This window comes from Macrobrachium rosenbergii, chromosome 28 (genome assembly GCF_040412425.1).
Source record: "Macrobrachium rosenbergii isolate ZJJX-2024 chromosome 28, ASM4041242v1, whole genome shotgun sequence".
Lineage (NCBI taxonomy): Eukaryota > Metazoa > Arthropoda > Malacostraca > Decapoda > Palaemonidae > Macrobrachium > Macrobrachium rosenbergii.
Genome location: NC_089768.1, coordinates 1,659,026 through 1,685,698, shown reverse-complemented (window position 1 = coordinate 1,685,698; position 26,673 = coordinate 1,659,026). Strand labels below are relative to the sequence as shown.

Below are 26,673 nucleotides of genomic sequence, written 5' to 3'. Positions count from 1 at the left end.
GGGCCCTTTTCTTCAGGATTCCCGCTGAGAAAGGTGCAGTTGATTCGTTGGAACTATCTCCGATTCCTTTATCCATACACGACATCAGATATATGAGTTCTTCGGTGTAAGTCGTGTTGAATAATTCCATCTTCCTTCCTAAATCTCCAAATTCTTTTGAGGGGGTGGTCCAATTCTGATATCGACCAACAACTTCGTTTTCCCCATGGCCACTCGACGAGAAGAGTCAACAAGATTCGAGAAGGTTCCTGGGAAGGGGCAAGTATTTCAAGGCCGAACGATTCTCCAGTTTGATACTAAACGCTAGACCTTGAGCTAGTTTGGTTGGAGGAAAAACAAAGGCTGTCTTTCATTGTTTCTCCTTCGAAAGTATCCATTCTGCGTAAATTCTGCCCTCTTAGACGCCTTCACAAGAGTAAATTCTGAAGGCGGGGAACGAGGAGCAGTCAGGATAAATTTCTCTGGAAAAAATTTCCGAAAATAGCTTCATAAGCCTTTTCAAGTCTGATAAAAGCTGATGGCCTTTTATATTGTCTTCGTCAGAAATCTCTACAATAGGATTCACAGAAGAATGCGGGATATTATCATTCTCTTCTTCCGATTTTCCGAAGACGGAAGTAGCGACGTCTTTCAAAATATCATCTTGACGCCTGGCGTCCTGGCGTCCAGTGGCGTGTTGGCGTCCATTTTCTTGAAGCTTAATGTCTTGGCGTCCAGCTTCATGACGCCTGACGTCCTGGCGTCTAACTTCTCGACACTTGACGTCCTGGCGTCCAGCTTCTCTACGCCTGACGTCCTGGCGTCCAACTTCTTTCGACGTCCTGGCGCCCAGCTTCTCACTTTCGCTGTCCCGTCAAACCTAGAGGTTACTTAAGAACTGGCGCCTGTGCGACATCGGTCAAAAAGCTTCCTCCGGTTGACGACAGCAACCGTGGACGAAAAAACACTTTAACCTCGCTTTCCTATGGCGAGGGTGAGCGCCCTGGGAAACGTCAACAGGTACGCTCGAGGGGACGTCACTGCTCGGTAGCTAAAGCCTTTTGCCTCCCTTCGTCTGTCGACTTTCCTTCTCACAGGGGTTGGTGAGCTTGGAAGAGGTCTAGGACTAGGAGCACAACAGGACCGAGCGGTCGCACCCTCCACTGCACTTGCACTAACAACATATTAACACTTGTATTCTTTAGATCTCTTATTGTCGATCACATATTATCCCTGTCTTCTGAGAGGGATTTTACCTGTTGGGCCAGGGTCTGAATGGCAGCCAACAAATCATTAAGTATTAGGTCCTTACCTGTTTCAGTAGAGGGTTCAGAGACTACCACTACGGGAGAAGGATCAATAGGATAGTTAGCAAGGGGAAAAGAATTAACTATTCCCTGGTTATATCAAGAAGAGTGAGAAACAGTACTCTTGGCTCTTCTCAGCCGGTCTTCCATTCCCGTTCTTCAGACATACTAAGTGGGGATCCAAGGAGACTTTAGCAAGCCGCTTGCATCCCCACACACACATTTTCACACTCGATGAAGTCAGATATGTTATAAGAAAATCCAAAAGCGAACAAGCGAAAGCCAAGCCAAAGTGTACTTCACCAAAATAAGTTGCGAAAAAACACAGGCTCTAAGCGAAATTCCATCGATGTTACCGACACAGCGGCAGGGAAGATCTGAGGAATAGTTGGAATGGTTCCAGGTACCTGGGTAGAGGGCGCACAGGTGGTTCACCTGACTACCGATCGGCAATTGCCGCGAGTTTTTGAAATTCTGCCGTGACGTCAGGGACTTAAGCTATATATATAACTACCAGGTAAGTTAGATGTTTAAAAATTATATTTAATCATCACAGCAATATGATTCATTATCCCTTTTGTAAACATATTTTCTACATAATTTATTGAGAGCAGTGTGAAAATTGTGTAAGGCAGGCCATGAGACAACCCTATGATCAATCTATATGTGCTATTGGCTACATGCCCACACTTTAATTTTATTCTCTGTGGTATACGTAGCGTTACAATTATTATGGCCATCAACGCATGTACACATGTATGTGTACAGTATATGCACGTGCTTAAATGTGTACATTCCACTGTATGCAAATACATTATGTACAGCGGGGTCGAAGTTACCATAAGAATTAGAAGCTACTCTATTTCTAACAGATACAGGAAAGAAAACTGTTTGCAATAAGAAAATGACAATATAGGCTTATGCCGCATCATTGCCTCAAAGTATAAGAATTTGATATGTAGGCCCGTGCCTTCTTATCGCCTCAAAATATAAGAAATTGATGAGTAGGCCTATATCCTGTCATTGCCTCAAAATATAAAAAACTGACATGTAGGCCTCTGCCTAGTCATTGCCTCAAAATATAGGAATTTGATATGTAAGCCTAATCTCACAATAATATTAACATTTGACATGCAGGATTATGATGAATTAATTCCCTAATATCGGAACTGGCTCCATAAGTCTATGCTTCATTTCAATTAATAATGTGGTTTATGTAGAACCACTCATGTAGGCCTACAACAAAAATAAAAAGCAAGATGCTTGTGCATTTAGGCTGCGCATGATCAAAAGAAAAAAAATTATATGATATAATTTAACATATCTTTCATCAGAGATGTCAATTGCATGCTTCAGAACTCCGGGAACTCAAATCTGTGGTGTCATCATTCATGCATAGAGCTCAACATTACCGAACGGAGTAAAATCTGTAATGGTAATCATACAGACTGTTACCTAGTGTGACGTCGTTCACCTTTTAAGAGCTAGCCAATCACTGGTGTGCAGTGGGTGGGGCTTAGCTACAAAGAGCCTGGCTTTTACTTTAGTTGATACATCAAATGCCAGTAGTGAAAAAATCCTCCATATTACGGGGCAAGATAGCCTACCTGTACATGGAACTGGAGTGAATATCTTCCCAAGTACACTGTAACTTGGCAATCTTTGACTGCTGCCTCCTGAAATGAGAGAAAACTTTTTCTTTTCATTTCAGAATGATTAAATGAACTTCCATCTACTTCTAAAAATAACTTAATGCCACATTAAGTACACATTTTCTAAATTAAATATGATTTTTGACCAGTAATATGCCACATGATTTAGATTACATAAAAATTTTATACTACAGTATAGAGACAAGCAACAAAGGTGATCAGCACCATTGTATTAATCTAAAATAAGTGTCATTGCAAAAATTTTTTGTCTTGATAGATTAGCTATTGTTGTTAAATCTATATGAATAAACTCTAAACAGTAAAATAATTATTCAAACTCATTACCATGTAGTATGTTTAAGATAAAACTAGCCTAACAATAAGGAAAATAAAAAAAATAGTGAGGAAAACGTACAGGTTCTTCAACAAACCATAATACATCACTACATTCTAAAGACCTTGTGAAGAGGATATTTACTCAAAACACCCAGGCATCTAGAGGAAAAACACAATAAATTTATAAGTATAGCTCTCAAACAATTGAGTCTTATTATCAAGAAAAGACGACCAAGCACTTAATAAAAAAAAATAGTTGAGAATCACAAAACATCAGGAAGTATGGTGTAAATAAGTATAGATTGTCCCAACCTTACAACTTACTCAATTTTCATCCATCATACTTATAATTAAGAAAATTTCCAAGAAATAAATTAATATAAGTCATGGAATTGTAAACCCTAAATATATATATTAGTTTAAAAAACCCACTAACTTTCAACAACCTAAATCCGTGGTAGCGCAATATCCAGACATGCCTCAAAAGCAGAAGAAAAAGAATTGCAACTTCCACCTGTCTGAGATGCATCCAATTCTCTCAGCACCTCTACTGGAGGGACTGATCATCACACTGAAATCTCTAGAGTAAAACCAAAGGCACTCTACTTGAGAGGTGACCACAGTCTTACCATTACTGATGATCCTCCCAGACCTCTTCCAAAGCTAAAGCCAGAGGATCATTTAGAAGTGATATTGCTGACCATATTTTGATAGCTGCTACTAGAGTGTCATCAAGCTGAGGCAGCTGTGAAGGACGCGCTTCAGTAAGCACACAAGATAATTGATCAAAGGCTGCCCAACTCAACCATAGGGTCTGAGCAATGCTGAAACTGCTGGGTCAAGAGAGCAATCTACTCATCCTGTCCTCTATTAGTCAAACTATGGCTGCTGATGTGTCGATGTCCACTGCTATATGAGTACTCAACTACTGTACTAGTTGGAGTCTCAAGTCTTAACAGAATTATCATAAGAGGTCTCAGTAATGCCATGACTGAAGGCTCAGGCCTCTGAAGTCTGAGGTCAGAAGGTCAGAGAGGTTCTTAGTCAATGCATCCTATTTATTCGTAGCAACATTCACCCCAAGGTAGATCACCACATGAACGTGTAGGATCAAGGTCTAGCTGAGCAATAACACCATCTTCCTGGCTCTGGTGATGTCCTCTGATGATTCAACCAACGATGAACTATTGGTGCCCTGAAACCAGTGGCCACCACCCCTTACCAGATACTCAGAGGGAGAAATTTTTGGAAAATCCACTCAGTATTATCTACCTCTAAGAAGGTAACAAGAGGATGGATGCCATGACTGCAAGGAACAGCCCTGAATCCTCAAGAATCAAATTAGTCTACGGTCTGACCTTTTCCAAATTCATTGATTAGGATTCACAAAACATCTTAGCAACTTTAGTGTGACATATGAGTTTATGCCAGTCTCGCATTATAAAGTTATGTGCCAAATAAGAATTTCCTTGTTAACATTGCTTGTGACCTTGACCTTAACCACATAATTTTGGTTCAGGTTCACAATATACCTTAATTTTGGGGTAAACATACGCTCTAACATTCCTGCATTACTTGTTATTCCCCAAACAAGAATTTCCTACCACTGTTTGCTGTGACCTTGGTTCAGGATTTTGACACAGTTTCCCTTCAGAAGTAACATTCAATTCAAACTTTATAATATGACAAACAGAAAAATTGATTTTCATATGCCCATTAAAAAATCTTTTAACCCTTTAACGCCAAGCCCTATTTACAAAAACGTCTCCCGTATGTTGGCGTTCGGTGAGTTAGCGCCAAGAGAAGCGGAAAAAAGTTTTTCAAAAAATCACAGCACGCTTAGTTTTTAAGATTAAGAGTTCATTTTTGGCTCATTTTTTTGTCATTGCCTGAAGTTTAGTATGCAACCATCAGAAATGAAAAAAAATATCTATGATTTAGTTGTGTTGTACACTAAATTGCAATGATTTTGGTATATAACAAATTTTAAGACGATCAAAGCAACACAGAGAAAATATTATCACAAAATGATGCATAAATTCGTAACGCTCGGACGTAAAAAAATGTTTTTTTCAAAAATTCACCATAAATCGAAATATTGTGCTAGAGACTTCCCCTTTGTTGAAAAATGAAGCTAATTGATTGAATATTACTAGACTGTAAGTGTTTTAGCTTACAATTGCAGTTTTCGACCATTTCGGTCGAGTTAAAGTTGACCGAAAGTCAAATTTTTTCTATTTATCGTGATTTATATGGAAATATTTCAAAACCGATAAAAGCTAAAACCATGAGTTATTTTTTGTTGTATTGTACATGAAATTGTGCACATTTTCATATATAAAACTTTATGTAACGACTAATATAAAGCGGTGCACATATTACGACAACAAGACGAAAGAATTTCCGAGAGGTTGGCCGAGTTACAGCATGAGACGTAAAGAAAATGTTTTTTTAAAATTCACCATAAATCGAAATACTGTGCTAGAGACTTCCAATTTATTGCAAAATGAAGTTAAACAATTGAATATTACTAGAATGTAAGAGTTTTAGCTTACAATTGCGTTTTTACCATTTCGGTCGAGTTAAAAGTTGACCGAAGGTTGAAATTTTGGCAGTTATCGTGATTTATGTGAAAATATTTCAAAACTGATAAAAGCTACAACCATGAGCTATTTTCTGTTGTATTCTACATGAAACGCACATTTTCATATATAAAAGTTTATGTAACGACTAATGTAAAACGATGCAAACATTACAACAACATGACGAAAGAATTTCTGAGATGTTGGCAGAGTTACTCTTGCGCATGAGACGTAAGGAGAAATTTTTTTTTCAGAAATTCACCATAAATCGAAATATTGTGCTAGAGACTTCCAGTTTGTTGCAAAATGAAGGTACATGATTGAATATTACTAGAATGTAAGAGTTTTAGCTTATAAGTGCGTTTTTACCATTTCGGTCGAGTTAAAGTTGATTTGAACTTGAAATTTTGGCAGTTATCGTGATTTATATGAAAATATTTCAAAACTGATAAAAGCTACAACCATGAGTTATTTTCTGTTGTATTCTACATGAAATTGCGCACATTTCCATATATAAAACTTTATGTAACGGCTAATATAAAACAGTGCAAACATTACGACAACGTGTGAAAGAATTTCTTGCGGACGTAAGGAAAAAGTTTTTCAAAAATTCATCATAAATCGAAATATTGTGCTAGAGACTTCCAATTGGTTTGCAAAATGAAGGTAAATGATTGAATATTACTAGATCGTAAGAGTTTTAGCTTAAAATTGCGTTTTTACCATTTCGGTCGAGTCAAGTTGACTGAAGGTTGAAATTTTGGCAGTTATCGTGGTTTATATGAAAATATTTCCAAACTGATAAAAGCTACAACCATGGGTTGTATTTTGCTGTATTGTACATGAAATTGCGCACATTTTCATATATAAAACTTTATGTAACGGCTAATATAGAACAGTGCAAAAATTACGACAAAATGACGAAAGAATTTCTGAAATTTTCGGCTGAGTTACCGCCCATGCATAAGAAAAATTTTTTTTTCAAAAATTCACCATAAATCGAAATATTGTGCTAGAGACTTCCAATTTGTTGCAAAATGAAGGTACATGATTGAATATTACTAGAATGTAAAAGTTTTAGCTTACAATTGCATTTTTCGACCATTTCGGTTGAGTCAAAGTTGACCGAAGGTTGAAATTTTTTGTAGTTGACGTACGGTACGTCCACTCGGCACCCAACAGACAATTTTAGTCGACGTATGATACGTCCAATAGGCGTTTAAGGGTTAACATGGGGAGCCATTACAGTCACCTGTGGATAATGAAACCACAAAATAAAACAGGTGAACACATGAGTAAGATGACCAACATGAAGAACCTTTCTTGATAAGAAAGTTAAGGACAAAGTGCAGGTGAGAGAATGGGTACTCCCTTTTGAGGATCCTTAATTTATTAATTAACCACCACTTACATTAAACAGTAATTAGGGTCTCAAACTTCATCTAACCAGTCAAAAGGCTGATCAGAGATTAGAAAAGCAATGTCTGTAGTCGGCATTATTATCATTACTATTCAGCCGATCCAACCTATTCATGTGGAACAAGCCCACAGGGTCCATTGACTTGAAATTCAAGCTTCCAAAGAATATGGTATTCATTAGGAAGAAGTAAGAGGAAGCAAAGGGAAATACAGAAAGAAGAGATCTCACTTATTAAAAATGAAAAAATAAATTAATAAATTACTAAACAGATATGTATTAAATGCAAAGAAAATAGTATTAGGGTAGTATTGCATTGCATCTTCGCTTGAATTTCTGAAGTTCCAATTGCATGACATCATCAGGGAGGCTGTTCCACAGTCTAACCGTGTGAGGAATAAAGATCCTCAGGAACTGAGAAGTTCAACAGCGAGGCACATTTACTGGATATTGGTGTTGCTGTTCAACAAATCTGATTGCTCTAGGCAGATGAAGGGAATCAGGGATCAATTGTGAATGTGAGAGATCTCTGTTGAAATACAACTTATGAAAAAGTGACAAACAAGAGACCATCCATCGATGGTCCAAGTCATAACTGCTACTACAGCATTAGGAAACAGAAACCTACCATCACAAACAACTCTATCTAAAAGAGATAAATCTCAGGCAGAAGCAGACATCCACACTGGTGAACAGTATTCTAGTAAAAGAAGTACAAATGACCTAAAACATGTTGCATTGATTTTATCACTTATAAATATAGGAGACCTTACTAGAAAAAGAAGTACAAATGACCTAAAACATGTTGCATTGATTTTATCACTTATAAACATAGGAGACCTTACGAACATTACCTAACACTCGTGCAGCATTTGCTGAAATTTTCATTAGATGTTTCTCAAAAGTTAGATGCGAGTCAAAAGTTACACTTACAATAGTTATAGCTTCAGAGTCATTCAGCAAAGTTCCATCCACCTGAAGGGAAGGATGGGGTGGAAAATCTGTATGAGATCTTCTAATCAATAATGTTTTTGTTTTAGTGGAGTTCAGCCTCATACTCCAATAACTACACCATTCACTGATCGAGTCCATGTCCCGATTAAGGCTGAGGGCAGCTTCATTTCTCATATGTGGAGGCTTGGCTACACACGCAAGTTGCATCATCGGCATACTGATCAATTTTGTTTTCCAGGCCAACAATCATACCACATTTATATATTAAAAATAACAGTGGACCAAGAACACTGCCCTGTGGAACTCCAGACACAATAGGTCTTGGTTCACTAAAGATCCCGTCCACAGCAACTTGCTGCTGCCTACCTGTAAGGAAATCTTGAAGTAATGCAATTGCCATTTACCTGAATGGATAATAAGAATTTTCTTTGAATAAAGACTATCACCATAGTCCTTCAATAACTCTTTCAGAATATGTAAAGTAGAGCCACCAACACCTAATTTCTCGCCATCCGGATCAGCTACCACAAGGACTGGGACCTGGAAAAATGAATGATGAAAGTTATAAGTGCTTATCCATAATCATCGGTTTACACCTTACAAATAGACTTTTATCATCAAGACAGGAATATCTACTAAAACTACAACAATCATTTAAGCTTTTGAAGCAGCCATTATTAATGCCAACTGGGAAGCTGGCAAACCATGAAACACTTTGCACAACTTTTGTATCATAAGAGTAAAATAATTTCTGCAAACCATTTGCTCTAAGACCAGTTAGCTGAGATGGTTATTCTTGAAAAAACAGCTCTAAGACCAGTTAGCTGAGATGGTTATTCTTGAAAAAACAGCTCAAGTAACTTACAGACTGAACATCCACCATGATATTTTATTAGGGCAATGCTCAATCTTTAGGCGTAACTCCACTATGCCAATCAAAAATTACTAACATTAACATTTTTCATCACAAATATGGAAGTCTAGCTTTCCCACCACTGTAGACTGTTTCAATTTGATAAGTTAGGTTACCAAGTGCTACAATGGTAAAAATGTTTATAAAAACTTCAGACAAAATACTGAAGTGGAAAAGTAGTAGACTAAAATTGGGAGGCTCTGCTAATTTCTTGAGAGAGTTTGGTTCAAAAAACACAACAGAATACAACAATGTCTCATACATTTGTCATGGGATACTAACAAACTGTTTGACATTGTTGCACAAAAGAAAATCTTTTACATGACAGTATCTGTAATGTAGATTCATTACATATGCATAAATACAAAACTTTCTAATATATATATGTGTGTATACTTAAAAAATCACAATAGATGCATGCGACTTCAGTAGCGAATCCCACTTTACATATATTTAATATATATACAGTATATATATATATATATATATATATATATATATATATATATATATAAGGGGTTTTGACAGAGGAAAAATCTATTTCTGAGGAAGGTCCCGTGTCACCCGGTGAAATTCCATTACAGCACGAATTTCTAGGTATAACAATGCTAGATATACCAGAGAAAAAGAGCTTTCAGGAAAGCTGGGGTTACTACCCCCAGTCGACCGTCTTTAGAAGACGTCGGTATAATGAAGGGTGAGTGAAATACCACTACCACGGAAATATACCGAAAGATCTCTCCTTATCAAAACCCCGTAAAGAGCGGTGAGCCGTTACAGCTCCCACACTCTACACCCGCCAGGACGGCGACACCAGCGCCACCTGCTTCATTCCATGCTAGCACTAACCCCAGACTTGGCATGTGCAAGAAGGAGGAGTACTAGACTAGACAGGGAGGGTCACCGGGTGACACGGGACCTTCCTCAGAAATAGATTTTTCCTCTGTCAAAATCCCTTTTCTGAGTCCAGTCCCGTGTCAGCCGGTGAAATAGTGATAGAGAATCATGCCAAGACTGCTACTACTGGAAAACAAGGGGGGGTAACCTGAAGAAAAGGCAAAATTGTAACGAAAATAATTTAATTAAAGAATCTCTTCCATGAAGCAAGAATACTTAAAAGTAAAGCAACTTAACTTTAAGGCACACCAATAAACTTAACACTACCAAACACTGGAGGTCTCCTGACTGGGTAGAAAACCTCAAAAATCTTAAAATTACTCAAAAGTAGTGAAACATGAAATGTGCACAGAACAAAAAATACAACTTAAAAAAACTATATATGTAAACTTAGGCTTAAACATGTAAGAGGCAAGACTAATGAAAATAACACACACAAATATCTAAAGTACGTGGAGCCAACAAAAACTGTCCAGTACCCCGCAAACGAAACAATTATGGCTAATCAGGTTACAGTTTTCCATCATAAAACACAAACATATCAACATGAAGAGCTAGGCAGTGAGGCATAAACTACCAGGAAAACAAGCAGAAAAGCAAATGAGGTAGGCGGGCGGGGGGGAAAAGTAAAGTATATAATTATTTAATGTGGGAGATGACACTTCCACTGCTACAGTAGAATATTTCAGGGCTTGAGTGATTTTTTAAATAGTGGCGTTTAAACACTAGAGGTGATTTCCAACCCGTATATTTTGACAACTCTGAAAAGTCCATATTATGAAAATAATTAGTAGAAGTAGCCACTGCTCGAATATCATGAACTTTAGGAACTGAGTCTGGGTTGGCTTGTTTAATGAAATACAGAATCTGTTGTCTTATACCATTAAAGGAAAGAGTACCACCTTTCTCCCTGATAAAAGAGGACCCGACTTACTCTGTGGAGTTCTTGAGAGATAAGATTTAAGTGTATGGACTGGACATAAAGATTGATCTTGAGGAAGGGCACCACCTTCCCAGGAGACCACCTGTCCTGTGGGTCTTCGTTTTTAGCTAAAAAACCAGGGCCAGGGGAGAGGAGGACTTCTCTCCGGATGGGAGGAAGTTAACAAAATTACCACCTCTAGTGAGAGCTGACAGCTCTGAAATTCTAGCACCTGAAGCCAAACTAAGTAAAAATAAAGTTTTTCTTAACAGATCTTGATAAGAGCAATTTAAGTTATCCAACTCTGACGCTAATTTAAGGACGTCGTTGAGAAACCAAGTAACCGAATGTGGACGTGAAACTGGCCTCAGACGAGCACATGCTCTGGGGATGGATGAAAAATAAGAATCTGTAAGGTCAATTTTAAAGCCGTAAAGAAATACTTTCTTCAATGCCGACTTGACTGTGGTAATAGTGGCGGAGCCAGGCCTTTCTCAAACAGTGACCTAAAGAAGGAAACTCCTAAATTAGTCGTCATAATTTTGGCTTCAGAAGCTTTCAGGAAGGAGGCTAACTTCTTGACTGCTGAGTCATATTGCCTAATAGTAGAATCTCTTTTATCGGATTCTAAAAACAGAGTGTTGACAGGGTCAATGTTTGCTCCTTTTTGAGCTGCGAACTTTATAAAGACCATAAAGCTTGAGGAAGCCGACACAGTCTTGGTTTGTACTGTCTGGGTCAGAATGGGCTTGGGAATCCGAAGACTCCGCAAGCCCAGTTCCTGAAGGAGAGGAACCAATTGCTCTTCGGCCAATAGGGGCTACCAGAGCTGGTTGACCTTTGAATGTCCTCAGTTTGTGTAAAACTTTCAGCAGCAAATTTATTGGAGGAACAGATAAATTCTCTCCCAACTGTTCCAATCTACTGTCATTGCGTCTGTGGTAACGCCTGAGGGTCCAGGTTGGGGCTACGTAACAGGGAGCTTGAAGTTGCTCTCTGTTGCGAACAGATCCACTTGGAGTCCCGGAACCTGGCGGCAAACCCACTGAAAAGATTCCGCGTCCAGGGACCACTCCGTCTCCAACGGAGTAGTCCTGGACAGAGAATCCGCCACCACGTTCCGGACGCCTGCCAGGTGGGTGGCTGACAGGTGCCAACCGTGCTTGTTCGCCAGGGAGAAGATAGCTACCATTACTTGGTTTACCCGACCTGATTTGGAGCCGCCCCTGTTGATGCAATGAACCACCACTGCGCTGTCTAGCACCAACCTGATATGAATCCGATTGGGAGGGCGGATTTTCTTCAGCGTCAGAAAGACCGCCATGGCTTCCAGGGTGTTTATATGGAACTGCTGAAACATTGTGGACCACGTTCCCTGTACTTTTTGTTTTGGTGAATATCCCCCCCAGCCGCTTAGAGAAGCGTCTGTGTGGATAACTAGTGCCGGAGGGGGAAACTGAAGTGGGACTGCTTTGGACAGGCCCTTGACTGTGGTCCAAGGCCGAAGCCTTGTCTTTAAGATCCGAGGGATAGAGGAGACCCTGTCCCTGAGCTTGGTGTTTGCTCGGCTCCGCCACACCCTGTTTATGTCCTTTAACTTGGCTTTCAAGAGCAGGTCTGTTACTGAAGCAAACTGGAGAGACCCGAGGACCCTTTCCTGGGACCGGCGGGATGCTGACTGATTTTTGAGAAACCTCTTGGTGAGAGACGCTATCTCTTTCCTCTTGGAAGGAGGGAGAGACAACGTGTGGGAGGACAGGTCCCACTGAAGACCCAGCCACTGAAACCGAGACTCCGGAGTCAGGCGGGACTTCTCCCTGTTCAGCTGAAAACCCAATGACTCTAGGAAATTGGTGACTATGGACGTGGCTTTCTGACACTCCGGCACAGTTGGAGCCCAGATTATCCAGTCGTCCAGGTGCGCTGCTAGGAGATTCCTTGGGACCGGAGCTGCTGTACTACCGTATCCGCCAGCTTGGTGAATATCCTGGGTGCAATGTTCAGACCGAAGGGCATGACCCTGAAGGAGTAGGCTTGGTTCCCGAGTCTGAAACCGAGGAACTGAGAGAAGTTCTGCGCAACTGGGACGTGATAATAAGCGTCTGAAAGATCGATAGAGGTGGTGACGGCTCCACGCGAAGTAGAGTCCGGACCTGAGCTACCGTAAGCATGCGAAACTTGTCGCATTTTATGTAGAGATTTAGACGCGACAGATCCAGGATCACTCTTAGCTGATCGGAGCCTTTTTGGGAACAGTGAATAGCCTGCCTTGAAATTTTAGGTGCCTTGCTTTCTTTATTGCTCGTTTGTTGAGCAATCCTTTTACATAATCCTGTAGGATTGATGTGGGTGGCTGGTAAAATCTGTTTGGAGGGGAGGATTCTTGATCCAGCTCCACCCCAGTCCCTTGGACACAATGCTGTGTGCCCACGGGCTGAAGGTCCACTGGTCCCTGAACCAATACAGGCGACCGCCTACCTGCGTTTTCTCAGTGGGAGGGAGCGGGTTTGTTCCCTCTACCACGACCTCTCCCCCTTGGGGTGGTGTTGATTTTCCTCTGTGGGGGCCTTGCCCCTTCCTCCCCTGCCACCCTGTTGAGGCCGTGAAAAAAATCCACGACCTTCATATGTAGGGTTGTATGCTGGTGAGGATACATAGGAGGCGCCGCTGGTTGAACCAAAACATACTGCTGGGGTTGGGACTTAGAGGTAGATGGCTGGGCCACTGCCGAGACCGGGACGGCTTGAACCATCGCCTGATGAGGCCTCTTATGCCTCCTGAACCTTTTTCCTCCTCTCGTCTGGGGGCCGGCTGATTCTGGGGTCTTGCGCTTATAAGTGGGAATTCCCACCGAGCACGAAGACTCTGATTGGCCCGTGTAGCTCGGACATGACGGATGTAACCTCTCCTTCAGGGAAGAGGTTAGGTCCCCAGATTGAACTTTTAATGAGCTTGTTAGGCTCGTGGCGGATTGTAGCGTCAGCAAAAATAAACTTTCTACATTCCAGCCTAGCCATAACAAACTCATGCAAGTCTAACTGGAAGGTCGCCAGGAAAGACTTAGCCAGGACCTGGAAAAAGGGCTCGTCCGAGGCGGAGACGGCAGTAGCCTCGGTAAGACAGCCGGAGCTCAAGGACCGGGCTAACTTAGTCCGGGTCTCAAACTCCGCCTTTAACAAAGATTCCGGCAGCTTAGGGAGTTGCTCACTAAACTGCGTGGAAGCGCAAAGAGGGTCCAGCTTGCCTACAGTGAAAGTGGACGGGCGTCCACCAGAACTCGTTACTTCCTGGGAATACCAGGAAGTAGGGTCTGTTTCCCTCAATTGAGGAAAGGGGTTCCCATCGAGGCATGCTCGGTCGTGGCCAGAGCAATTTTATCCATACAAGGAGTGGGAAGATCTTCACCTAGGGTGAACATCGTGAAATTGCCCTTGAAAGGGGACAATTTTGTGTTCACTGCCTGCCACTCCGTCAGAGTGCGTGGGAGAGCCGACTGGGCTTGGTCTCTAGGGATGATGACAGTTTCCCTAGGAACCTTGTCTGATCGAATCCAGGCTTCTTTGGTAAGCCTCACGAAGCCAGGATAAGGGGGCAAGAGATCGGGGAAGAACTCCAACTCCTCCAACCGTCTCGTGCCCAGACCGTCTAAGGTGAGTTTGCCATCATGTTGGATGGCCCGGAGTGCGAACCGCCAAGGGTTTCCGACATCAAACGGCGGGAGGTCCGCAGTGTCGGGGATAGAGTACTGCGGTTCGGCTTTAGGTTGGCGAGCCAAACCTTCCAGTACACTGTCATAAGTGGCAAACTTTTCGGAGATCTTCTCAAACCTCGAGTCTAGATCCTGCGTGAACTGTTTGTACAGTTCAGTGGCCAGGGCCTGTGCGTCAAAAAGAGGCTGGGGAGGAGGGCTTGGTTTTGCAGCCCACTTACTCGCGCCCTTGCTGGAGGAGCTAGACTTACTCCCGGAGGCTACCGGTCCTGGGACCTTAGCCTTCGACGGGGGGAAGGGCAATGCCTTCTTAGAAGACGAGGACTTATAGCCCTTCGCCTTCCATGAAGTCTTCAACTTGGGGATAGCAGACGGAGCTCTATCACCCAAAGAAGAAGACTTCACAAAACCTGAAAAGATGACATAGATGAATCAGGGAGTTAAACAAAGAGGGCCCGCCCCAACCTCCTCACTTACCTCTCCACTTACCACCTGGTCCTGCTCCGTATTCATAGGTTCCAAGTCGAGATTTAGTGCGGCAACATCCTCCGAGACCTCGGCGTACAAAATGTCCACTTGAGGTGGCTGGGTCGCATCGAGGATCTGCTGGATAATAGGGGTGGCAAGTTCTTCCGGAACTGCTGCGGCCACCCGTGCGCCGGGGTAAAGCAGATCCCTCAACCTGGCGTCGAGGCGTAGGGCTTCCCGACGGAACATTTCTGCGAACCCAGCCACCCAGGCCGGAGGGATTCCAAGGCAGACTTCTTGGAATTTTCATCCGCCTGCAAGGAAACCTGTGGTTAGTCCGAATGCAAAGACCGGCGGAAGATATAATCAGCGTAACGTATGAGGAGCATGGACGGAGGAAAGAAGACTTTCACTTACCGACTCGTCTTGGATGGTTGAGGAAAGAAGCGAAGCAAACCTCACAGCCATCGGGGTGCCAAACAACCAGGTCGTCTGGCGGACCGCACAACCAGCGTGGGTCCGACACCACGTGCCCGTAGGGTTGTTGAAGGAGGCGGTACACCCCGGCTCCTCACAACGCACAGTCTGTAAAAGTAACAGTACATGAACCTCACACTCTAAGCAAAATAAAGCCGGCAAGGCCGGAAACTCAACTACAACCGGAATACTCCGGTGTAGAAGAACTACCAAATAAAAACTGGGCCAATAAGCTTTAAATGCAACGAGCGGAAGTTTAGGATTCATACCCGGAGGGCTCCGGGAATGAAGGAACGAGAAACCAGGAACCAACCATAAGGGCTGCCAGAAAAATAACGGCGGAGCCCCAGGTGTGGGACCGGAATCACGTAAATGGTAAAACAAAATAATAATAATAATAACAATAAATTATAATAATAATAACAATAAACAAAATTAATAATGATGGTAACCCTCCGGGGTCCGAATACTAGCATTACATGGAACCATTTCACACCTATCTCCCCGCCGGAAGCGAATGGGTAAAGGAACAATGTCCATAATATACGGTGAGGGCCACACCTAAACCCAAACTTCGAGCCCGATGGGGAGACGAGGCGAGACAGGATCCGAACACGCCGAGCAAACGAACCACCCACCCCACCACAGCGAAGCTGGGGACGACATGGGAGGAGCGAATCTCTCAACCAATAAGAGAAGTCCTGACTCGGAGAAAACGCCATCTAGCGTCACCCGCACGAGTCGCAAGGCTGAGGGGGTAGTGGAGAGGAGTAGGCTACCAGAAGGGGAGAGGAGACAAGGAGAACATGATACCCGCTCAACTGCAACCTTCCTTCCCAAGGAACTTGGAAGGAAGCCTACTCAGGGAGCTACACAGCCCAAAGCCCAATATCTCCTAGGCGTAGCCTAATAAATCCAAACCTAGTATAGGTTAGGAGGGAGAGAGGGGTGAAAAGGGAGAGGAGTAACCAACAGGGAGAAAAATTTTGTGCCGAGAGCCAGCAGGGAACGATCAGGGGATAAGAAGGCGACTAGCCTAGAGGAACACGTCCAAAGAACTCGATTCCTCCGAAATTGGGGGAAGAGGACTAAGGGGCTCACTCTGACCCACAAACGGACCCTGAGGAACAGCAACAAAACTCCCTCAACCTGATCTCCACACCCAGGGCAAGGGATGGAGCCTACACTATGACCATCACAGAAAATAAAATTATGTTCACACGAAGTGTAGCCTACCACGAGAGTAATTCGAAACATTTATAGGGCTCATCAGAGGCAAACTACACAACCAAAAACAAATAAAACTAAAAACATTAACCCAATTTAAGAGCACCATCTTCAATAATAACATAATAGCCTATGAGACTAAATGAAAAGGAACCCGACCTGGTGGGGGTACAGGATGGGGCAACTCCTTATGCAAAACAAAAAAATAAAGTGGAGGGAGAGCCATCGCACGGAACCACCAGGAAGGAAGTCAAGGGCAAAAATCTAAATAAATATATAGCGACTGGGAGAAAACTCCGACCGAAAGAACAGAAGGAGTCGCCTCGCGCTCGCCATGGCTGATAGGGGACGCCGTGGCGTCATACGAAGATCTCAATATTTATGAAAATACGAGACCAAAACAGCCAACAATAGATCAAAAGCCCCACAAGAAGATGGTACTTAACTTAGAGATGGAAAAGGTGCTCGAAACCATCGTAGATGAAGAAAAATAAATCCAAAATAGGGACGAGCACACAAAAAAGCGAGCGAATCACGTGCTAGAAAATGGAATGAAGCAGGTGGCGCTGGTGTCGCCATCCTGGCGGGTGTAGAGTGTGGGAGCTGTAACGGCTCACCGCTCTTTTACGGGGGTTTTGATAAGGAGAGATCTTTCGAGTATATTTCCGTGGTAGTGGTATTTCACTCACCCTTCATTATACCGACGTCTTCTAAAGACGGTCGACTGGGGTAGTAACCCCAGCTTTCCTGAAAGCTCTTTTTCTCTGGTATATCTAGCATTGTTATACCTAGAAATTCGTGCTGTAATGGAATTTCACCGGCTGACAGGACTGGACTCAGAAATATATATATATATATATATATATATATATATATATATATATATATATATATATATATATATATATATATATATATATATATATATATATATATATATATATATATATATATATATATATATATATATATATTTATATATTTATATATTTATATTTATATATATATATATATATATATATATATATATATATATATATATATATATATATATATATATATATATATATATATATATATATATATATATATATATATATATATATATATATATATACATATATATACATATATATACATATATATACATATACATATATATACATATATATACATATATATACATATATATACATACATATATATATATATATATATATATATATATATATATATATATATATATATATATATACATACACACACAGTCATACCCCAACCTTATGCGAGGTTAGGTTCCAGAACCCCTCACACAAGGTGAATTTTCATGTAAGTTCGGCACAGTCTCTAAAAATGCTAATAAATGCTTGTTTCTAAAGTTTAAACACTAAATAAGACCCTAATCATGCTCCCAAATTGTAAAGTTAACTTTTAAATGAAATTAAAGTTACTGTAATTTCATTTAAAAGTTAGCTAAATACATTAGCCATCAAAAAAGAAATAAATGGTTAACATAAAAATTGAGAGTTAGAAGAGAATTTCTGTCTCTCTCCCCTTCTGACCGATTTATTTTTAGAAGTCTTCTCAACCTCTTTTTAAAAGCTTCATTCTACGTCTCTTTCTCTGTCTGAAATGCTTTTCATGAACAAACAGTGTTTTTATCTTGACTAATACAACTCTTAGTTATTATGTCTCTATGATTTAGAACGTATTTGCCACAGTAGCGCATTTACAGTTCATAGATGGTATGGGTAAAATTAGATCAATTTAAACTATCTACTGTACAGGTAAAGATGTACAGAGAAATAATAAGTTGTAAAAATGTGTGAGTGCTAACTATGAATGAGAGAGAGAGAGAGAGAGAGAGAGAGAGAGAGAGAGAGAGAGAGAGAGAGAGAGAGAGAGAGAGAGAGAGAGAGAGAGAGAGAGAGAGTTATTCTTATGTTAGATATCAAAAGATGGAAATTTGGTATTAACTTTTACATGAAATTAAAGTTACTGTAATTCCATTTAAAAGTTAGTTCAATACATTACTGTACCCTTAAAAAAAGAAATAAATAGCTAATGTAAAAATATGGGAGAGTGAACATTAGTATACTATTTCTCTCTCATCCCATTCCATCGATCTATTTTTAGAAGTGTTCTCAACCTCCCTTTTAAAAACTTCTTTATTCCGTCTCTTTCTCTTTGTTCTGAAATGCTCTATGTCTCTATGTTTTAGAATGGCATACAGTTTGTAGACGGTAAAGGTAAAATTAGATCAATTTAAAATTATCTACTGTACAGTTAAAGACATACAGAGAAACAGTAATATGTAGGTTGCGCTAACTACGAACAAGAGAGACAGAGAGAGATAACAGCTGTCCTTACTTACGAGTGAAATTTTTTATGAATTATCGTAGACAGAGAGAGAGAGAGAGAGAGAGAGAGAGAGAGAGAGAGAGAGAGAGAGAGAGAGAGAGAGAGAGAGAGAGAGAGATAACAGTTGTCCTTACTTATGAGTGAAATTTTTTATGAATTATCATAGACAGAGAGAGAGAGAGAGAGAGAGAGAGAGAGAGAGAGAGAGAGAGAGAGAGAGAGAGAGAGAGAACAGTTGTCCTTACTTACGAGTGAAATTTTTTATGAATTATCATAGACAGAGAAAGAGAGAGAGAGAAATCTTTGACCCCTGATCAGCAACACTCCCCCTTCTTGTCATGTTAAATGACATGTCTGACAGCTTTTGCCTTCAAGCTTCTTACAAAAGATTAGGGAAAGAATTTATTTGTTTAAAATAATACGAATTTTGTAATAACAGTTTTATTATTATTATTATTATTATTATTATTATTATTATTATTATTATTATTATTATTATTATTTGAAAATTAGTACTTATTATTAGGTAAAAAATTTAATTATCATACAAAACAAATAAACATTCCTGTATACATGTACCAAAAAATTCTCTCATCAGTAAAAGAGATAGAGAGAGGGAGAGAAATTATTATTTTTATATTATTTAATGTTATTTGAGTTACACATAAAAGCTTGAAAACTTATAAATGACATAAAAAATTAAACATAACCACTTTTACAGGGTTTCTCATTGTTCACAAATGTTCACGTGTCTGTGAAAAACTCGTGTATGACAATTAGTTAGGTTCCAATGAAAGATTCATGTGTCTGTGAATTCACATAACTCAAATTGATATATATATATATATATATATATATATATATATATATATATATATATATATATATATATATATATATATATATATATATATATATATATATATATATATATATATATATATATATATATACATACTGTATATATATATATATATATATATATATATAACTCGTAGGCATCCAGGGAAAGGCACTCAGTACAGTTGATAGTTTATTCCTAATGCCGACGTTTCACAACTACATTGTTGAATTTTCAAGGCTGAAAAACAGCGAGCTGACTCAATAATTAATCAAAAACATTTATTACAACTGATTAAAAACACTACCGTATTCTCATTTAAAATGCTAATTCTTTTAAAAATATCAGAGGCACCATGACACTAAAAGAAGGACCTACCCAGACAGGAGCTAAAACAAGACTATTGAAAGGATAGAAAAATAGAAATTAAAACACAAATAGATAAAGAGGAGAAAACAAGGTAACAATAAGGCAAATAGGACCATCAAGCAATAAACAGCTGAATGGATGATGTTTGGGTGTTCAATGATGGAACTGTTAATTTTATCATTATGGATTCTAAGGTTGTTAAGTCACTGTCTTTCTGTGTTTGTCCTATTATTCGAAAGTCTTTGTTGTCTGAGTGTTTTACATAATTTTGAATGATTCCTTATGTTGGATTGTTCTGGGTTGAACATTCTGCTTCCAGTTTGGAAGCTAACTCCTCTACGGGCGTCTATGCGTACCCTCAGCAGTCTTTTGGTACACCCAACGTAAGTCCCCTGGTTACACCTGGGGCAAGTATACTTGTAAATGACGTTGGATGTAAACAACGGACTAACTTTGTCCTTGAGCTTGAAAAAGGACCCGATGGTGCAAGGATTTTGGGGGATTAATTTTATATTCAGTGCAGGCAGTTCTCTATGAAATAAATTTAGACATTTTTTCCTAAAATCATCGTCATATCGGTAAGGGAACGTTGCAAACATTTTCATTTTTTGTACCGTGTGGATGGCCGTGGGTTTTTTCATTTTTTGTCCAACCCAGAACAATCCAACATAAGGAATCACTTGAAATTATGTATACATAAATACCGATGGTTCCCCCGAAAAGAAAACGGGATGGCTTATAACTATATGAAAGAAAATGTGTGGCTGAATACGTAGGGAGGACTGGACTATTTTGACCTACAGCTGTAAGCCATACAGTATAAATGTAATGATAAAATGTTTAAAATGGCTTGGAAATTTTATTAATAGTATCATTTTAAAGATTAATATAGTAATAAGGTAACAGTTTAATGTATATTTGATGTAGGCTGGTATTTTCAGGCATACAGTACTTTGGTGTTTGACCTTTCATGGTAGACAGGTACAAATATGTATTTTTATAATAAAATGAGGTTTTGTACATACTTACCTGGTAATTATATATATAGCTGTAGTCTCTGACGTCACGGCAGAAAATTGAAAATCGCGGCAGCGCTAATGAATGGTCACGTGATACCCCTCCCCACCGCCCTCTACAGGTGAGTGAGAGGAACCATAACCCAAACTCTTCATATGTTTATGCCATACCTGCCCATGAGAGGGGAGGAGGGTGGGCTTTGATTATATAATTACCAGGTAAGTATGTACAAAACCTCATTTTATTATAAAAATACATTTTTGTATATATAACTTACCTGGTAATTATATATATAGCTGATTGGCATCAAGCCTGTTGAGGTAGCTGATTTGATGGATACTGCCTCTTAATCTGCTATCCTCAACTTGCACCAACTAGGTATATAGACCTGAGGGTTAAGTGCTAGAGGGCTACATGCCAGTCGAGGGCTCACCGTGGACTACGCATGATAACCAACCAAATAAATGCCCCTGCCCAGGGCGCAGTACACGAAAAACACATAGAACAAGGGGTGTCACCAATAACTTGTACCTTAAAAATATTACCCAAAATGTAAGACTGTTGGGTACTCCTAGCCACAATGTACCCCCAGACATCCCAGAAAACAACAACGCTAACCTTAAGCAAGAGAAAGCATCACAAGGAAGGATCGACTTCCTTTATTCCCTTACCCAACACCATGCCAGTCACCACAAACGGTCCCAACGTACTGCATCCATCATATATTGTCTCAATCTCTCTCAAATAATGAGACGCGAACACTGACCTACATTTCCAAAATGTAGCTTGAATAATTGAATCTAAGGAAAGATTCCTCCTATATGCCAACGAGGTTGAGACCGCTCTCACCTCATGTGCTTTAACTTTAGAAATTTGAAGCTGCACATCTTCTACCTGGTTGTGAGCTTCTACAATCAGGTCTCTCAAAAAGAAGGAAAGAGCATTCTTGAAAGAGGCCTACTCGGATCCCTCACAGAACACCAAAGATTAGGAGAAGGACCTCTCACTGCTTGAGTCCTTTCGAAATATACTTTAATGCTCTTACTGGGCATAAAAGTCTTTCTTCTTCATCTGGTTCCACCAAATGAGAGACCAGGGATAGAAAAGGATCTCGGCCAAGGCTTAGACGGAGTCTCATTCTTTGCCAAAAAAACTCAACAATGAAGAACAGACTGCCTTACCCTAGAAACCCAATTCTCTTATCTAGGGCGTGCAACTCACTGACTTTCCTTGCTGTAGCCAGCTACCAAGAAGATTGTCTTCCTCGTAAGGTCTCTGAAAGAGCAAGACAATAATGGCTCAAACTTACTGCCCACAAGCCATTTCAAGACCACATCTAAATTCCAGGAAACCAATCTCTCTCTGGAATTCTTGGATGTTTCAAACGATCTGATAAGATCTGACAAGTCCTTATCATTTGAAATATCCAGGCCCTTATGCCTAAAGACTGTCGAAAGCATTGCTCTGTAGCCCTTGATCGGCAGAAGACAGCTTCCTATCCACACTCAGATACAGGAGGAAGTCTGCGATCTCTTCTAAAGTGGTCTTAGAAGATGATGTGCCAGTCTTCCTACACCACTCTCTGAAGACTGACCACTTAGCTTGATAAACTGCTGTGGAGGACTGTCTGTGAGCTCTAGCGATGGCTCTAGAGACCTTCCTCGAAAAACCTCTAGCTCTGAGGCAACGTTCGACAGTCTGAACGCAGTTAGCTGAAGAGCGGATAGACCTCCGTGAAATCTTCGGAAGTGAGGTTGTCTGAGTAGATCTACTCTCGGTGGTAAAAGCCTCGGGAAGTCTACGAGAAGACTTATCAAGTCCAGGAACCATTCCCTTGCTGGCCAAAACGGAGCAACCAGCGTCATACGCACGTCCTTGTGGGACAACATTTTTGTTAGAACTGCTCTCAACATCTTGAACGGAGGAAAGGCGTAAAAAGGTCCAGACCTGACCAGTCCATCAGCATTGCATCCACGAAGACTGCCCCTCGTCCGGCACTGGAGAGCAATAAAGAGGCAGTTGAGTTGTCTTCTTGGTGGCAAACAGATCTATGAGAGGACGACCCCATAGATTCCACAGTTGGAGGCAAACTTCTTGATTTAAGATCCACTCTGTTGAGAGTACTTGAAAGCTCCTGCTTAGCTCGTCTGCCCTCACATTGAGCTTTCCTGGAATGAACCTTGTCATCAACGTCGTTTGGTTAGTTTTCACCCATAACAGAAGATCTCTCGCTACCAGGTATAGCGAACGCAGTGGGTCCCTCCTTGCTTTTTATGTCATGCGAGAGCTGTTGTATTGTCTGATTGGACAATCACTGCCTGGTTCCTTACCACCTTCGAAAATTCTAAAAGGGCTAAATGAATGGCCTTTAATTCCTTCAGATTGATGTGCCACAGAAGTTGTTCTCCCTTCCATCGGCCTGCTGTTTCCAACTTGCCTAACGTGGCTCCCCATCCTAGATCTGAAGTGTCTGCACACAAGATGAGGTTGGGGTTCTTTGGGAACAGTGAAATTCCTTCCTGAAGTTTCTCTGGAGAGTTCCACCAACTGAGGTCTGCCTTTATCTCCTCTGAGATTTGAAAAACAAACGAGTCTGGGCTCTTCTTCCTGTCCCAGACTTCTCTTAAAAAGAACTGAAGGGGCCTTAGATGTAGTCTCCCCAAACTCACAAACAGTTCTGCGGAAGACAACTTCCCCAGAAGGCTCATCCACTCGTTGGCCGAGCACTGGGTCTTCTTCAGAAAATCTCGCACTTTCAACAGGCACGACTCTACCCTCTCCACCAACAGAGAAGCCTGAAAAACTACTGAGTTCATCTGAACTCCCAAATAGACTAATTCTTGAGATGGCACCAGATGTGACTTCTGCCAATTTACCAGAAGTCCCAGTTCTTCGGTTAGATGAAGAGTCTTTTCCAAATCCTTCACACACCTTTCCTTCGTCTTCGCACGCAGGAGCCAATCGTCTAAATAAAAAACTGTTCTGATCCCCAACAGATGTAGCCACTTCGCCACTGATGACAAAACTCTGGTGAAAACCTGGGGGGCCATCGAGAGGCCGAAGCACATTGCTCTAAACTGAAACACTTCGCCCTTGAACACAAAGTGAAGGAACTTCCTCGAAGCAGGATGGATTGGGATGTGGAAATACGCATCCTGGAGGTCGATGGATACCATCCAATCTCCTGGAAGAAGGGATGACAGCATTGATTGAGTGGTTTCCATCACAAACTTTGTCTTCTTGACAAACAGGTTCAAAGCGCTCACATCTAGAACTGGCCTCCAGCCTCCTGACGCCTTTGGTACTACAAAGAGACGATTGGAAAATCCTGGGGAGAAAGGGGGAGAACTTTCTCTATTGCTTCTTTTCTCTAGCAAAGCTGACACCTCTTTCTCTAGAGCACAACATTTCTCTGAGTCTAGAGAATAAGCCATTAAGACCACTGGTTCCCTGGACAAAGGAGGGTCCTTCAAGAATGGAATTGAATGGCCTTCCTTTAAAACCGAGACTGTCCAGGTTCTGCTCCCCTTTCTTCCCAGACTGTCCAGAAAGCTGACAGTCTGGCTCCTACTGGTGAGTGAAGGGAGGCGCTCTCACTTCTTGTCGGAGGGTTTGATCGCTTTAGGTACAAAACGACCTCTCCCTCTCGATCTGGGAAACGATTTAGCAGGGGCTCTTTCACGAAAGGGCCGACCTTGAGATTTTTCCGTCAACGTTGTCGGGCGAGCAACTGTTGAAGGCAACGGTTTAGGCTTCTTGGTGGACTGTGCCAGCAAGTCTTGAGTTGCCCTCTGTTGAAGAGTCGAAGCGATCTCAGATACTATTTCCCTCGGGAAAAGATGTTTCCTATCAAAAGGAGCGAACAACAAAGCTGACTTCTGGGACCGAGAGACACCTTTAGTGGTGAAAGAACACCATAGTTCACGTTTCTTGAGAATTCCTATCGTAATCACGGAAGAGAGTTCCATAGCCGCATCTCTAATGCTCCTGTCGATGCAAGCTAACACGTCGGACAGGGAAGCAAACTGATCGTCCTGAAGGGCGCAAGCTTTTAGTTTCCTTCCAAGAGCTCCAACCGACCAATCGAGAAAACTTATAACTTCCAAATTCTTAAAAGCATTCTTGCAGAGGTGATCAAATTCTGATGTAGAAAAGAATACTTTGGCTGAATTAAGAGCCGACCTCCTGGCCGAATCTACCAAACTAGAGAAATCTCCTTGGGAGGAGGCAGCTACTCCCAACGAGAAAGATTCTCCAGTCTTGTACCAACCACCACGACGAGACGACAATCTCTCGAAGGGGGAAAACAAAACACAGTCTTCCCTTGTTCCCTCTTCTCTGCAAGCCACTTCTCCATTTTCTTCAATCCTTTCTTGGCTTGAAATAGAAAGAACTAATTTGGTAGCCAGTGAAGTGTCTGTCCTATTATCACGAGCGTATTGAGATTCCAGAGAAGCTGGGGATACTGGTGAAAAGGAATCCGGAAAATTCTCCAGAAAATACTGAAGCAGTTGCTTATAGCTCGATAAAGGCTTCTCTTTCTCTGGTTGTACCTCCGCCTCCGATTCGAAGCAACATCACCACCAGAAATGGGAGAAAGAGCCAAGGATCTAGATGGAGGAAGATTCGTCTTCCGAGGAGAATGCAGCACAGGATCGCTCGTAAGAAGCCGCACATTCGATGAAGGAGCATCCTTAGAAATCGAAGCAACTTGCAGTTCGTTCACGGAAGGATCACTTTTTTCCACAAAGCCGAGAATACTATCAAGCTTCCTATTCATTTCCGCCAAAAACAAATCTTCAGGCAAGGCGGAAGAAGGAGAATGCGGAACTGAACGAGGCACGAAGACCGCAGGTGTTGGAGCTTGACGAGAGTCACCAGGAGAAACAATTTTTGGCGCATGGCGCCAGGAGGATCGTAGGGTGGCGTATGGCGTGATGAGCCAGGCGAAACGAAGGATGGCGCATGGCGCCTGGCGCTAGATGCAGCAATCACGCCAGAAGCAGCAACAACAGGCGAAGACAACACCACTCTCTTCTTACGCAAAAGTGTCTCGGCGCTTCCAACACATGCCTCGTCTCCGAATCGACGGAATGCGAAAAACATTGGGCTCCTCCCAAAAACTACACGAAGGAGGTTGATCTTGAAGCGCCACTCTTTTCTTGGGAACTGCCAAAGGAGATGCCAACCTAGACCTCTTGAATGGTCTTGAGACATCTTTACGGCGCCAACCTCTCTTAGGCGA

At 41.3% G+C, this 26,673-nt stretch overlaps 1 protein-coding gene across 1 annotated transcript in view; it reads right to left on the bottom strand.

Moving 5' to 3' along the window:
• LOC136853975 (fucose-1-phosphate guanylyltransferase-like) overlaps window positions 1-26,673 on the bottom strand; it is a 79,537-nt gene that overhangs the window by 24,456 nt on the left and 28,408 nt on the right. Inside the window, exons 3-4 of the mRNA XM_067129894.1 lie at window positions 8,632-8,767; window positions 2,894-2,962 (exon numbers count right to left, since the gene is read on the bottom strand). Coding sequence (XP_066985995.1) covers window positions 2,894-2,962; window positions 8,632-8,767 — 205 coding nt within the window. The remainder of the gene's footprint in view (window positions 1-2,893; window positions 2,963-8,631; window positions 8,768-26,673) is intronic.